The sequence below is a fragment of the Balaenoptera musculus genome, chromosome 12 (assembly GCF_009873245.2).
Source record: "Balaenoptera musculus isolate JJ_BM4_2016_0621 chromosome 12, mBalMus1.pri.v3, whole genome shotgun sequence".
In the NCBI taxonomy this organism is placed as follows: domain Eukaryota; kingdom Metazoa; phylum Chordata; class Mammalia; order Artiodactyla; family Balaenopteridae; genus Balaenoptera; species Balaenoptera musculus.
The window spans coordinates 15,841,676-15,856,285 of NC_045796.1; the positions used below are offsets into that span (position 1 = coordinate 15,841,676).

The following is a 14,610-nucleotide window of genomic DNA, read 5'->3' on the forward strand; positions in this document are numbered from 1 at the left end:
ACAATTTTGTGAAAACTGTGATCTTGAGAAACAGAGGTGGTCACATACAAAAGTGTGTCAAGAAGAGGCTGCAGTGACCAATCCTGATCTGAAGAGATTCTGCACTTTTCTAGGTGGGGAGGGGATGTGACTCGAAACATCCCGGTGACTTTGGAGTAAAGCAGCACCTACGTCTTCCTACTCGGTGCCTCCTTTTATATCTGGGACATTTCTCCCAACCACCCTCCCTCCAACAACCTTCTTCATCTCTCCTCTCCCTCTTACGTGTCACCTCAGATTTTCCGTGGGTTCCTCAGAAATAATCCAATTGCCTTCAAAACAATAATGTTGGAATCACCCGTTTTAAATTACTTTTTCCTAATTAAATTTCTGCTGTAGTGAATTATTAATCTGTTTATTTTTGTGAAAGACTTCAGGTAAGACATAGCACAGCTATAACTGGGCCGGTCGAGAGCGGTTTGTTCACTCTCAACCAGCAAATGAAGAAGAGGCCCGTGATGATGATAGTTTCCACTTATTAATTGCTTACCACGTGCCAGGCACTGTCGTGTGAGCTTTTTATGTATTATCAGATTAAATTCTCATAATAACACCCCTATAAGGCAGATATTATTAGTCTCATTTTACAGTTGATGAAATGCAGGCACAAATTCATAGTCTAATACAGGGCTTGGCGAACCATGGCCCTTGGGTCCGGCCCAGCCCTAAAGTTTTCCTGGAACTTCCACGCCCCTTCATTGACATAGTGTCTGGGGCTGCTGCTGGGCTACAGTGGCAGGACTGAGCAGTTAGGACTGACAGCTTAGGGCCCAGAAAGCCTAAAATATTTACTATCTGGCCCTTTATAGAAAAAGTCCACTAACCCTTAGTGTAAAACATGGCTAATGCACTGATAAAAGAAAAAAGGCAAGAACATTTGGAGAGCTTGGAATAAAACTTCTGCTGAAACTTTCTTAGAAGAAAAATTCTGTCTTGATCTGTTTTCTTTCATACACATCTTACCTTATTTCTTCTCACCTAAGGTTTGTCAATCAGCCTCAGAAAAAACAAGAGTGTTCACAGAATCCCAGGTTAGTCACTAAAGGTTTCTCTGTCAGTACGGTGAGGTTTGATGAAGTGGTAAAGTTTCCAAGAAGGAAAGAAAAAAGGACAGACCAAAGAAAGCTTTGACAACCATAAATTTCCTGAGAGGTTCCAAAATTTTTGGCAGTTTCACAGGTATTTCTTCTCAAGTACAAATGACATCATTGTTGAAATTAAAGAAACAATTGGCCTGGTTTATTCTACATTTGGTATCACATACTGTTTTGGTTGAGCATCAGTTGATTTTTCTATTTTTACTGGGAAGTTATGTCATAACTATTTTTGGTAGACAGGGTCTGGTTCGATCATTTGTGGAACTCAACACACAATCGTGCCTTAGAATTTGTTTTTCCCCTAAAGCTATAAGAATGTATGTATTTGGTGGAGAATGTCCTCATCAGTAAATATTCCACCACTTTATTCTGAAACACATTTTAGATTAAAAGTCTAAAAACAGGAAGTAGGCACTAACACATGAAAGAATCTGGGATAGTACTAGGCAGCAAAGGGAGTGTAGCTTTACAATAATATCAATTTGTCTTTGAACTATTAATACTAATATTTTAAATCATTAATTGAGAATGAATTAATACCTGAGTGGCTCTGGTAATTCTTACTTCATCCTTGAAAACCTAACTCTAAATCAAAGTCAAATTAATAATTGAATAAATCAACTATACTCCCACATAAAATAAAAATTTTAAAAAAAAGAAAGGATACAGGGAAAACAACAACAACAAATTAATAATTGAATTTCCAGAGTCTGCGATCTGGCACCTGAGCTGAGTTCAATTTGCAGGGAGTAAAAGAATTTATGCAAACTTGCTTACCATAAAAGAAAAGTAAACACCTAAGACCAAGCCCAGGGTTTTTCTCCATCTTTCACCACCTTCCCTCAAATACCAACCAATACAGAAAACAGCATCAAACGGTAATTCCCAGGCTTGTTTGCACAGAAGAATCACCTGGGGATCTTCCATAATTTCCTCCTACCCGCAGACCACACCCCAGGCCCAGGAAATCCGTCTCTGGAGGTGAGACACAGGCATCTATAGTTTTGGAAGCTCCAGACACCAGGAGACAATTGTGATTAAGGCGAAGATAGCCTGATGGGCTCAGTCAGTACACACCCAACACCTGCAAGTCAGGAAGCCTTCATCCTCTGTCTGCTGCACTCTCTGCCAGAGACTCTCAGACCTTTGGGCCAGGATTCACTAACACAACACACCGGCGTACGCACTGGTATCATCATTCTTACTCCTAGCATGCAATCAATTCGCGAATGCAAATATTAAGAGGGTCTTAACACAGAGAGGATGGCCCTAGGGTTTCTCTTAAGTTATGATCTGTTTAAACATTCACACCACTCTTGCATCTTAGAAGACACCTAGCTTTGCTCTTTATTTTGCGAACAGGTTGATCCTGCAGGACAAACTTGAAAAGCCAACAATGTGCCTTACCTCCACGATGCTTTTTAAATCTTGCACGTAAGTCCTTTCGGTCTCCAGAATCTCCTGCACAACTCTGTCCACGTAGAGCAGCTTGGGGCTGGTGGCTGATTCTGCCCCCGTTTTGGTCGCCCCGTTGGTTTCCACCCTGTGCTGGGCCCAGGGCTGACTCTTGCTGCCCTGGTCCGTGCTCTGTTGCCCGGCTGCCCTGTCCCTCGGCAGCTCGCTGCTGGAAAACGGCCTGGCTGGCATCAGCTCCAGCTTTATGGCCCCTGCTTCCTTATCCTGGGGAAACAAGCCCAAGTGGCTGTTTGAAACTAAGGTCATTCTGCTGCCAAAGGAACCATGGCTGTCCCGGGAGGAGGCCGAGGACGACGTGGAGCCAAAGCTGACCGGGCGGTCGCTGTCGGAAAGCTCCATGGCTTTCAGGTCCTGGGAGCAGCGAGGGGGCCTGGCTGTGGTTTTGGGATCTGGAGCTTGTGTCACAGCGGATGGCACTTCAAGGCGCAACTGGTGCACATCTATACACATGAAAAGAAATAAATAAATAAGAAAAAGGACAAGATAAGCAAGGTAGGCAAGTATTTTAAAATTACATCACACAGAAAGTTTAAAGGCGGTTAAAACCTAGCTCCATCTACGTGGTCAAAAGCAAAAAGGTAGCAAGTTAGGTATAGACGGATATGTAAAGATACCCATGGGACGCTGAGTTGCAAAGCTGGAGTTTCTAAAGCATCATCTGGAAATGCATCAGAATCAGGGTCTCCGGCACTACCTTGGACCTACGGAACGTCAGTCTGCGTTTTACCAAGACGCCAACACCATGTGCACACACTTCAGAGTTTGAGAAGCACTGCATCCACGGCCTCAAAGTGTGAGCACCTGGGATGACTAATAGAGCAGATTAGTCCAGATTTACTAAATCAAGGCTCAGGGCTCAGGGCACAAGGAATCTAGAGCTTTAACAAGCACCACAGGTGATGCTTATGTATTTAAAACACATCCTACGTGATTCTTATGGTATTTTGAGAAGCATTGTTTTAGATTTTAAGTATTCCACTATAATTCCACAAAATTTTAAGCTACCAACCTGGAAGCACCACTACTTGACTTAACAACACTGACAATTTTACACTTTACTTGTACACAGCATTAAAGAAAGTGTCACATGGACAATAATTTTCTAATACTGGGTAAGAAAACCCAAAATATTGAGACCCACATCCCCGTTAAAACTTAACCATCCCATCAGAACATTTCTCTAAATCTCTTCTTGAAAGCTGGCATTCCATTTGCGGTATACATGGAGTTAGCTGTTACAGAGTATATTTGATGAACTACACGTTCTGCACGTAGAGTTCAATAACATGACAGTGTGACCATGCAATTAAATAACAGCACTTAAATCTTGGGTCCAAAAAAGAACTTTCATGGACTTTAAACTTGCAGAAGCTATTTTGGTGAAACACACAAAGTTCCAATCTTCTTCATTTGAAAGGTAGGATCCACACTTTATCCCCCTAGCAATGCTATCCCAGGTTTATAGAAACAAAATGCCTCGCAATAAAGAGAGTGATTAGTGAAGAAATTTGTTTCATTTCAAAATCCACCAAGATCCATGTTTATAGGTCTTGTTAGAAAAATACGAGAGTGAAACTTAGGTATGGAAGGTTATAATAAGACAAATACAATAACAAGAATATAGACTAATGATCGTCTTTTCAAAAGGAACATGAATTTGGTTTGACTCGATAATAAAGATCATCAAACAGCTGGTACCAATAGTTCTAAAATAAAAAAGAACCCATCAAGTCTATATCCTTCAACATCCAGACTTTTTCTAGATAGTTTATATGCATGGTAAATATTTGTGCAAGATTATACTGCAATTATTAAAATTATGAATATCAAATAAAGGAACTAATGGGTCAACAAGAAGGAATGGTAAGAAACGTGCAGAAAATCAGTAAATTACCAGCATAACCACTACCACATGGTATATTTGCCCCCAATTTTTAAAGCTTTTGCAATATTCTTTCTGCTTGCTCTGTAACAGCTTTATGGCCTATAAAACATGGATTGGTTATAGTAATTAAAATGCACTTGTGCTGAAAATCCAGATCCAACTTGAGTGTTGGAAGAATCCAAGAAGCAGCCAGGCATTTAGGTATGTTTGCAGCAAAGGATGCTTACCCATGTTTGGGATTGGTGTTAAGAAAGTCCTGGGCAGTTCAAATTAGGAGCAGACACACAATGGCATCCATCACAACCATAACCATGAGGTTGATGTCACTTTCAGGAATGGGCACTAACTTGGGAAAGATATAAGGGTTCTTTAAGGTCCCAATGGGCCAATGAGGCTATGAATTAGGACCAAACATAAGTTGGATGTACTACTCTATATGAAAGAGCATCTGGAAAGGTCTAGATCATCGATTTGGATACACTGGTCTCCAGGACAATTTCTGATTTTCTGACCAGATGAGAATCAACCTTCTCTCCAGTAGAGAAAACCATATTTGACAGTAACAACACTCTTGGCAAATATTCATTATCAGGATGGTGAATAATGAACACCACAGAGAGACTCATTTCTTTACTTACTTTCACTCCAAGTTAGCCAGCCAATATTGGGACCGAGGGATTAAAGGGGAACAAAAAATTGCCAGATGTTTTAGAGGAGTCCATGTTGGGCTGCTAGGGCTGATAGTGCCTTTTATACTTTCAAAGGCTGGAGAGAGTGGGATATGATACTCGGGTCAACAGGGATCCCTTCATGGTTGAATCTTATATACCAGCATCAGTTGGACCCGGTTCCAAGGAAGGCTTCATATGTTCCAATACCAGGCCTTGTGCTCTAGGCCACTGGACCAGCCCATTCAGAGTGCCAACTGAATAGAATAAAATAGAATATTTGAGATATTTGGTATCTCTAGTATTTAGCCAAGCTTTCTGCCCCAAATTAAATACTTTCCAAAACTGCCAATGACAGAAGTGAAACATTTAAAGCTAGGTCATATAATGGCATGTAATAGGGGACTGCATTTGTTAATGGGTAACATTTTTTATGTTGATTATATAGATAATTATAGTTTTCTCACATAAGGAAATGTACCTCATAAAAACTGTCTAGTCTTGTTCTCACCTCCTTCAAAATAATTTAAGATTTCCACTCTGTCTGGCCTATTCTTCCTAATACAATTCATCAATTATTAATATTTATCTCTAGAGCTGCACTGTTCAACACAGTAGCCAGTAGCCATATGTGACTATTGAGCACTTGAAATGCAACTCATCCAAAGAGATGTGCTCTAAGTGTAAAATATATGCCAGCTTTCAAAGATGTAGCATGAAACAAATAAGTGTAAAATGCTTCACTAATAATTTTTATATTAATTACGTGTTGAAGTCATACTTTGGAATAGTGGGTTAAATAAAAGATCTTAAAATTATTTTCACTGGTTTCATCTTTTTTAAAAAATTTTTAATTAATTAATTAATTAATTAATTAATTAATGGCTGTGTTGGGTCTTAGCTTCTGTGCAAGGGCTTTCTCCAGGTGCGGCAAGCGGGGGCCACTCTTCATCGCGGTGCGCGGGCCTCTCACTATCGCGGCCCCTCCCATTGCGGAGCACAGGCTCCAGACGCGCAGGCTCAGTAATTGTGGCTCACGGGCCCAGCCGCTCCGCGGCATGTGGGATCCTCCCAGACCAGGGCTCGAAGCCGCGTTCCCTGCGTTGGCAGGCAGACTCTCAACCACTGCGCCACCAGGGAAGCCCCATCTTACTTTTTAAAATGTGGCTACTAGAAAATTACAAAATATATACGTGTCTTGCATTGTATTTCAGTTGGACAATGATGATCTAGAAATCTTCTAGATAATTATATTATTCTGTAAGATTTAAACTTACTTCCTTATCAATCTTTATTCCAATAATAGTGAATGAAGAGGTGAATACAATTTGAAGTTTATCTTTTTTTACTCCATTCATTAATATACAATATTGTTATGAGTTAGCGAAAATAGAATTGGGAGATAAGGGCTGTGTACTGGATATTGGGGTAGCTGGTTTCCCATGATAAACTGAAACATGAGAAAGAAAATTGTAGAGCAAGAAAGCTTTATCCGGGACTCCCCTGGTGGCGCAGTGGTTGAGAATCCACCTGCCAATGCAGGGGACACAGGTTCGAGCCCTGGTCCGGGAAGATCCCACATGCCGCAGAGCAACTAAGCCCGTGCGCCACAACTACTGAGCCTGCACTCTAGAGCCTGCGAGCCAAAACTACTGAGCCCTCGTGCCACAGCTGTGCTAGAGCCTCCATGCCTAGCGCCTGTGCTCCACAACAAGAGAAGCCACTGCAATGAGAAGCCCATGCACCACAATGAAGAGTAGCCCCTGCTGGCCACAAATGGAGAAGGCCCATGCACAGCAATGAAGACCCAATGCAGCCAAAAATAAATAAATAAATTAATGAATTTTAAAAAAAAAACAAGAAAGCTTTATCCTCGCCTTGAGTGAAAGATGTTGGTGATTGTGTTAACATTTGGGTAACTTGCTGCTTTGCTTTGCTCTCCTTCTCAAAACCTCTCTCTTTTTCTTACCAGACCTCAAACACAGGACTAATAATATAGCAACTTCTGAGAACTTGCCAATCATTGCTAATGGCCCATGTTAGTGGATCTTTTGACCACGAATACCCTAAAGTAAGTTGATTTTCCCGCCTTGAGGGTCTTGGTCCTTCTGACCCTTGTTAAACCTGGAGGTGGTGGTGGCGGAAGCACGTGTAGAGGGGCCTTGATTCTTACAACTAGGAGTACTGTAGCTTAAAAGCCATCAAAATAAAAACATTCCTTCTTGTCCCATTCTCAATGAAAAGAACAATATGGCTGTATGGCTCCCATGTAGATAACTTTCACACATCTTACTTCATGACAATCCTCTCTAATTTTTTTCTAGGCAAAAGAGCTTGAATTCCTTGGCTTTTCTTTGCTCTTCAAACGTCCACTATTTTAATTGCCCTCCTTTGGAATGTCACTGTCAGAATCAAAAGTAGCACTTCTTGGCTCTAACTTGCCTCTGAGGCTGATTTAGGGGTGAAGCAGAACTTTCATTGGCAGGAAAAGTCCATGCTTCTCTGACCATGTTTACAAGTCAAAGGGGAGACTGACGGGGCCACAGCCAACCACACCCTGTCACAACCCCCAAGGAGAGCTTTACAACGCAAGGCAAAACTATATGCACAGGACTTCCCTGGTGGCGCAGTGGTTAAGAATCCGCCTGCCAATGCAGGGGACACGGGTTTCAGCCCTGGTCTGGGAAGATCCCACATGCTGCAGAGCAACTAAGTCCATGCGTCACAACTACTGGGCCTGCGCTCTAGAGCCCAAGAGCCACAACTACTGAGCCCATGTGCCACAACTGAAGTCCGCGTGCCTAGAGCCCGTGCTCCGCAGCACGAGAAGCCCGTGCACCGCAACGAAGAGTAGCCCCCACTTGCTGCAACTAGAGAAAGCCCGTGCGCAGCAATGAAGACCCAATGCAGCCAAAAATGAATGAATGAATGAATGAATGGAAAAAAAAACCTATATGCACAGCTGGGAGGAGGAGTGATCAGGATTTCCACATTCTGCTCATTGCTATTCTAGACTTCAAATACCTAATTGGAGTTCCTTGGCAGGACAGTCATGGGCATCAAGAGAATGTAGAGTGCTCAGGACCAGTGAATAACTAAAATTATGTAGTTCCTTATTACACTCTCTGTGAAGAGGAGGAAACAGAGGGACTAAAGTATAAGCAAGAAGTTATTCTATCAGCCAGCAAAGGTCATTTAATATAGAGCCAGTCTTTGGTAGAGCCTCAAAGTTGTAAACTGACTTGATGATTCAAAAAACAAACAAACAAACAAACTTTTGAGTCAAAGTTATAATACATATTCATTTATATATTTCAAAGACAACACCAAGTGTTTGAGGAATCCTCCTCTACACATCTCTGAGTTAATAGTGAAGGGCTCAGTAGATAAAAGCTACCAGATGTCAACCTCTTGGTTTTCTAAAATACCAACATGATTCTTGTATTAATGGTAAGTCCAAGGCTACAATTACACATGTTTTTGCTCAGAGTGTTCAATCCAAGGAACATGATTTTCATTTTTATTTGTAGCTGTTTGGTAATCAAGAAGTAAAAAAAATCTTCTTCCCATGTTAATTTCTTAGTTTTGACCAGTGTACTCTGGCAATGCAAGATGTTAACACTGGGGGAAGCTGGATGAAGGGCGTACGGAAACACTTAACTATCCTGGCAAATTTTCTGTAAATTAAAAAATTTTCCAAAATAAATAATTTTAAAAAGCCTTGTTACCATTGAAGAGTCAGTAAAGCAAAAATTTGGACAAGAAGATCAAGGATAGGAAAAGGTGCTTTGCAAAAATGCTTTTCTTCAAACAAGAGGTGAGGGGTTGAAAGAGAATCAAAGATTTCTTTGGGCTGTAAAGTCTGATACTAAATATTCAGATAATTTACTAACTGGTTCCTATCCAGTCAGTGAAAACTAAGAGGTACAATGGCTCCTGCAGTTGAGTAGGGATTGAGTTAGATATCCCTAATTAATGCAGCTAATATATTAGCTAAATTGTCTTAGCTAAGGTGGTGACTCCAGAATTTCTACTGAGGTCACAGGCATGTCAGTTTGGTTAAAAGAAGACCTAAGGGAATTCCCTTAAGGCTCTTCATGTAAATACAGCTTTTTTTACTTTTACTGTCTGCTTTTTGGAGATGATTTGGTGTGGGAGGTGAAGGAGATTACGGGGTGGGGTTAAAGCTACTCTGTGGGTTGCTATCACTTTCAGGGGGATGGGCAGTTGTCCACCAAAACCCACTCCCCCTTCTTCTTTAGTGAATAGAGTTTCAGCTGAGCACACTTCCCAGCCTCCTGCCATTAGATGTGGCCACGTGGTCAAGTTCTCACCAGTGGAAAAGATGTATGTCCCTCTGGGGGTCCACTTTTCAAGCATCAGACATTGGTCCTCCACATTCTTCCCCCTTCCCACGGGGACCCAGATGTGGCAGGGATCTTTGCCTGAACCATGAACATGACACCAATGCCCTAGAGTATGGCAGAGCACGAAGACAGAAGGGCCTTGCAGTAACTGGGTTTGGATGTGCCCTGAGCCACCCCATTAAAAAGTCTGGTTATCCTGAAGCTGATGTGCTGTGGAGAAACCATGTGGTGAGACCCCACTGATATGCAGAGAGAAGCTGAAGGGACACTGGCTGATTTGGCCCCTGCTGTCTGAGTGTTTCCAGCTCAGGCACCAGACGTGTGAGAGAGCAGCCTCTGAGACGACCCCAGCCCTGTCATGTCTGACTGCGGCACTGGGAGACTCTGAGCCAGACCCACCTCGCAGAGCCTCTCCTGAACTCCCGACTCACAGAAACCTGGAGAGATTAGAAATGATTGTTGTTGTTCCAAACCACTAGGTTCTGAAGTGACTGGTAATGCAACAAGAGAGAACCAGAACAGATAACCAGCCTCTGTTATAACAGATCCGCCTTACCATGATATGCCAGTGCTTTAACTCTCTGTCAAAATTATCCTTAAAAAACAAAACACACACCCCTTCCCCCTCACACGAAGCCTTGCGGTTCATTCACATGTGCCATTACCTTTAGAACATTTTATAGATGGGAAAAAAGATAGAGAGGTTAGGTAACATGCTCAAAGTAGAACAGTGAATCAGAGACTATGGTTTCTGATTTCTAGTCCATTATTTCTTATACTTGGCTATAGATTCATACAAGAGGGCAGAAAAAGAGCTTAGAGATCAGGAAATGAAGCACTAAACATAAGCTACTTGTATAAAGTGCATGATACCAATGTGCCAATAGCGTGTGTGTGGGAAGGAATGAGTATGTGCCCACCTGTGTGTGCAGAAAGAGCTCAGAGGACCAGCCAGAAATCAAGTTATGACATAACAGTTTCTCCTTCAGAGGATCTGCATTTCTGCCCTGGCTCTGTACCATGGAGGTCTGTATTGCAATCTTTGAGTCTCTGGTTTCCTCGCGCATAAGTGGGGCAGCTCGACTAGATGACTTTCCCGGGCCATCCGACGGTGGGGACGCAGCTCCTACTCTGCAATCAATGCCAAGTCACTGGCTGCCACATCTGCATGGCCCATTCCCAGCTGGAATCACAGGACAAGCAGTAACCACAAAATAGCGATTTTCTTCTCTATTCTACTAACGCCAGGTCTTAGATGATGAAATATATATCACTGACTTTGCCAAAGGCTAAAAAAACCTCTATTTTTAATTCAGATTAAATCACAATCTATGCTCCAGCTTCCTTCCTGTTCGTGTGGAAACATCAGTCTCAAGGCAGTAACGAAACAATGATAGCTACATACACAGGCTCCATCTGCACTGAGCACGCTCAGTTCCAAAACCATCTCTGTGCTCTTGAGAGGGAGGGTTAGGCTAAATAACATTTCTTAAAGAAAAAGGAGGAGGAAGAAGAGGAGAAATCCAAATAACTAACAATAGTGCTCTGAGAAAGTAAACCATCCATAAAGTACACTAAACATTTTCTCAGAGAAAAAAAGAGGAGGAAGAGAATTCAGTGTCTAACAATAGAGATCTGAGTGAATACATCCATCAAAAAGTACAATATAAAACTATTAAATGTCATGCCCTTTCAAATCCTTAAGTGTATAGAAAAGGGTCATAATATACAGCTGAGTAATATGGGTGGTTTATAAAACATAGGTACAATGTGATCCCAATTTTGAATTTAAAATACTACTTATTTACTATCCACATGAGAAAAAGATTGAAAGGATATAGAATAAAATACTGACACTGGTTTTACCAAATAGGAGAATGGATGATTTTTCTTTTGATATTTATTTGTAAATATCACTTTTCCTCAATAAGTGTATCACTTTTATAATCTGAAAAAGTTATTTAAAGAAATTAAAAATCACAACCTCAGTCGGTATCAAATATTTAAATATTTTAAATTAAAATAATTGATTTTATGTTCAATATGATTAATGAAAAGGAATGCCAAACATATACATCTTCTCTCAAATATATTAGTAACACTAAATTAAAATAATTAAAAAACAACCAAAAAATCAGATTCTAATGTGCAACAGCATTGACTAAAATTCATGCCCTTTTCTCTCCAATTATTCCTGCTAACAAAAGGATTTCTTACCAATAAACACTCAACATGGAAACTGCATTTACTTAGTCGACTTTGGTTACCGCTAGACTCAGGCTAAGTTTCATCACTACAGTTGCTAAGCATAAAATTTGCAAACATTGATTTTGTTCCCCCCGCTTAACCTGCATGAACCTCATAAAGAGAGCACATGAAAGTACTCAGCAGTCGCTGCACGAACAGTTAGGGTTTTAGTTTTCTCCCCAGAGTCACCAACATCAGCTCTCTAGATTATTTCAACCTAACTTTAAGGGAAGATCAAATCCAAACCAAAACACGGCAAACACCCTTGAAGGCAGACTGCAGTTCAGATGGAGGAAAAAAAATCACCTTCTAGACTAATTCCATTGTTGGAGAACTCTTTCCAGTACCTCGCGTTCATAACAGAACAGTTGTAATATATGCAAGCAAGCTGCTGGCCCTGCGCAGTGTTGTGGAGAAAACCCCGGCGACAGTTTCTCACCAAGGCTGATGGGCTCGGCTGCTCCAGGGGGAAGGACCGAGGGTGTGGGGCATGGCTTCCCCGGGCACATCCACATTTGCACCTACCTGGGCTCTACCCAGACTGAGCCGCATTGTCTGCCTTCAGCTGATGCAGTGACCTCACTGGGAGCTCAGTCAGGTAAAACCAGAAGCCTTTACTAGTCTGTGCAGCTCCTTCCGTAGAAATATTGCATGAGTCAGCTTTTATCTCTCAAAACCCAACACACAAAGGCTTTACAAAAACCTGATTGGCAACTTTCTCCCTGCCTTTTTCCCCCCGGTGTGCAGACCACAGACTTCAGCATCACTAAGAGCCTTAAATGAAACATGACATCATTCAGCTGAGAACCAGGACAATAGACACCACTGTGGGTAACTTGAAAATGCACACTTCGCTGAGCAACACCCTGCGACTGCCATTCTTTTGTGAACATCAAATACAACCCACACTCGCCTACAGCTGCTTGGGCTCTACCTTCCTGGCTCTGGCCACGGTTCTCATTAAACTCCACAAAAGCGGCAAGGTCTCAGAGCTCTCATATTTTCAAGTTCACTTCCCGAACTTTGTCTGTTTCAAAGGAAAGGGACACATCTTTCGCATAAGTTTCAAAGTGAAGTTTGGGGGTGGGGGTGGAGAATAACACACAGTTGAAGGAAGTTTGAATCCTTAGTTTCCCTTAACGAGACAATTAATACAGTTTTGTGAAGTTACACAGGAATACATTTAAGCTTGAGTATTTTAAAAACAGTATTGAAGAATCTATCTGAAGACAAATACTTAAAATGTAAACTTACAGGCATTTCTTAGGAAAACAGTTTAGTTCTGTGACTTTATATTCATAAATACTAAGTAGTGGGCTTCCCTGGTGGCACAGTGGTTAAGAATCCGCCTGCCAACGCAGGGCACATGGGTTCGATCCCTGGTCCGGGAAGATCCCACATGCCGTGGAGCAACTAAGCCCGTGCGCCACAACTACTGAGCCTGTGCTCTAGAGCCCACGAGCCACAACTACTGAGTCCACATGCTGCAACTACTGAAGCCCGCACGCCTAGAGCCCATGCTCCACAACAAGAGAAGCCACCGCAATGAGAAGCCCGCGCACCACAATGAAGAGTAGTCCCCGCTCGCCACAACTAGAGAAAAGCCGGCGCACAGCAATGAAGACCCAATGCAGCCAAAAATAAATAATAAATTAATTAATTAATTTAAAAAAATACTAAGTAGTAAAGACAGAATGATCTTACTCCCACACTTCGGTTGGAGAGACCTTCGAATTATATTGGGTTTCCATTTCCCTAAGGCTACCCGTCCTTCTTAAAATGCTATATCTATTTTTATATCAAGATTCAAAAGGTTCTTATTTGAGAAAGATATTGAGTTCTTCAGATGAAGGTCTTCAGGAGTACAAAAATATTCTTGAAAACTGATACCACTGCACCATGGAGCTAAAACTCAAAGTATGGATTATGCCCATGTATAGACACCTAAAAGTAAACTATTTCAGAGGATCAAAATCCTTTAAATAGAAGTTCCATTTAAAGCATTCACTGGTGGTTATGGAAAATAACATTAGCCGATCATATTTAATACAGCTATTTCTATCATGCCTATTAAGTGATGTTAAACTAACAACATAATAGGATAATTTGTTTTAATGCCTATTTCCTTTCAAATAAGGCTGAACATATGCGGGGCTACATCAGTGGGCCATTTTGGTGGAAATTTATCAATCAGTTCAGAAGGCAACTTCTTTCTCCCCCACAAAACTCACCAGTTTGATGGAAATCACTAAGTCACAGATGCTGAAAAGGTAGTTTGAGAGGAAGGGCCCTCCCTGGGCTGTGGGGACTCTCTTAGTCCTCTATTCTGTCCTCCACAGTGATCTCTCTTGCCCCCCGAAATGACGCCCCCCCAGACCCGTGTCCAAGTCCTCCATTTCTGCTGAACTAAGAGTCAAGTCAAATCTTATGAGCCCCATCTAATCTTCCACAACCACTCCAGCCCACTGCTCTTTCCATTTGTTAAACGACTGTTTATTACAACTAGAGTCAGTGTCACGTGGTCTTATATTTATTTTCTAATCGTCTCTCTCCTACCCTGGATTATTAGCTTGGGGAGCAGGGACCCTTTCGATGCTGTAGATTTGATATTCATGTGGAAGACACAAAGATCTAAATTCTGTGATGGGGTGGCATACACAGAGGCTCTTGGCTTCTTTTTTTTGGCCACTCCATGCAGCATATGCAGATCTTTGTTCTCCGACCAGGAATCAAACCCGCGCCCCTTGCAGTGGAAGCGCAGAGTCTTAACCACTGGACCGCCAGGGAATTCCCTCTTGGCTTCTTATTGACTCATTTGTTTTCTGTGCGTA

The 14,610-nt window shown here is 41.8% G+C and overlaps 1 protein-coding gene across 9 annotated transcripts in view; it reads right to left on the reverse strand.

Moving 5' to 3' along the window:
* Window positions 1-14,610, reverse strand: part of PLEKHG1 (pleckstrin homology and RhoGEF domain containing G1) — a 226,225-nt gene that overhangs the window by 90,353 nt on the left and 121,262 nt on the right. For 5 of the 9 annotated variants that reach the window (XM_036871389.1, XM_036871390.1, XM_036871386.1 and 2 more), the window contains one exon: window positions 2,544-3,052. In XM_036871389.1, coding sequence (XP_036727284.1) covers window positions 2,544-2,951 — 408 coding nt within the window. In that variant the 5' untranslated portion in view covers window positions 2,952-3,052. Of the gene's footprint in view, window positions 1-2,543; window positions 3,053-5,135; window positions 5,216-12,085; window positions 12,173-12,304; window positions 12,331-14,610 lie in introns of those variants that run through there. The other 4 variants (XM_036871393.1, XM_036871388.1, XM_036871392.1 and 1 more) reach the window with 4 other exon arrangements.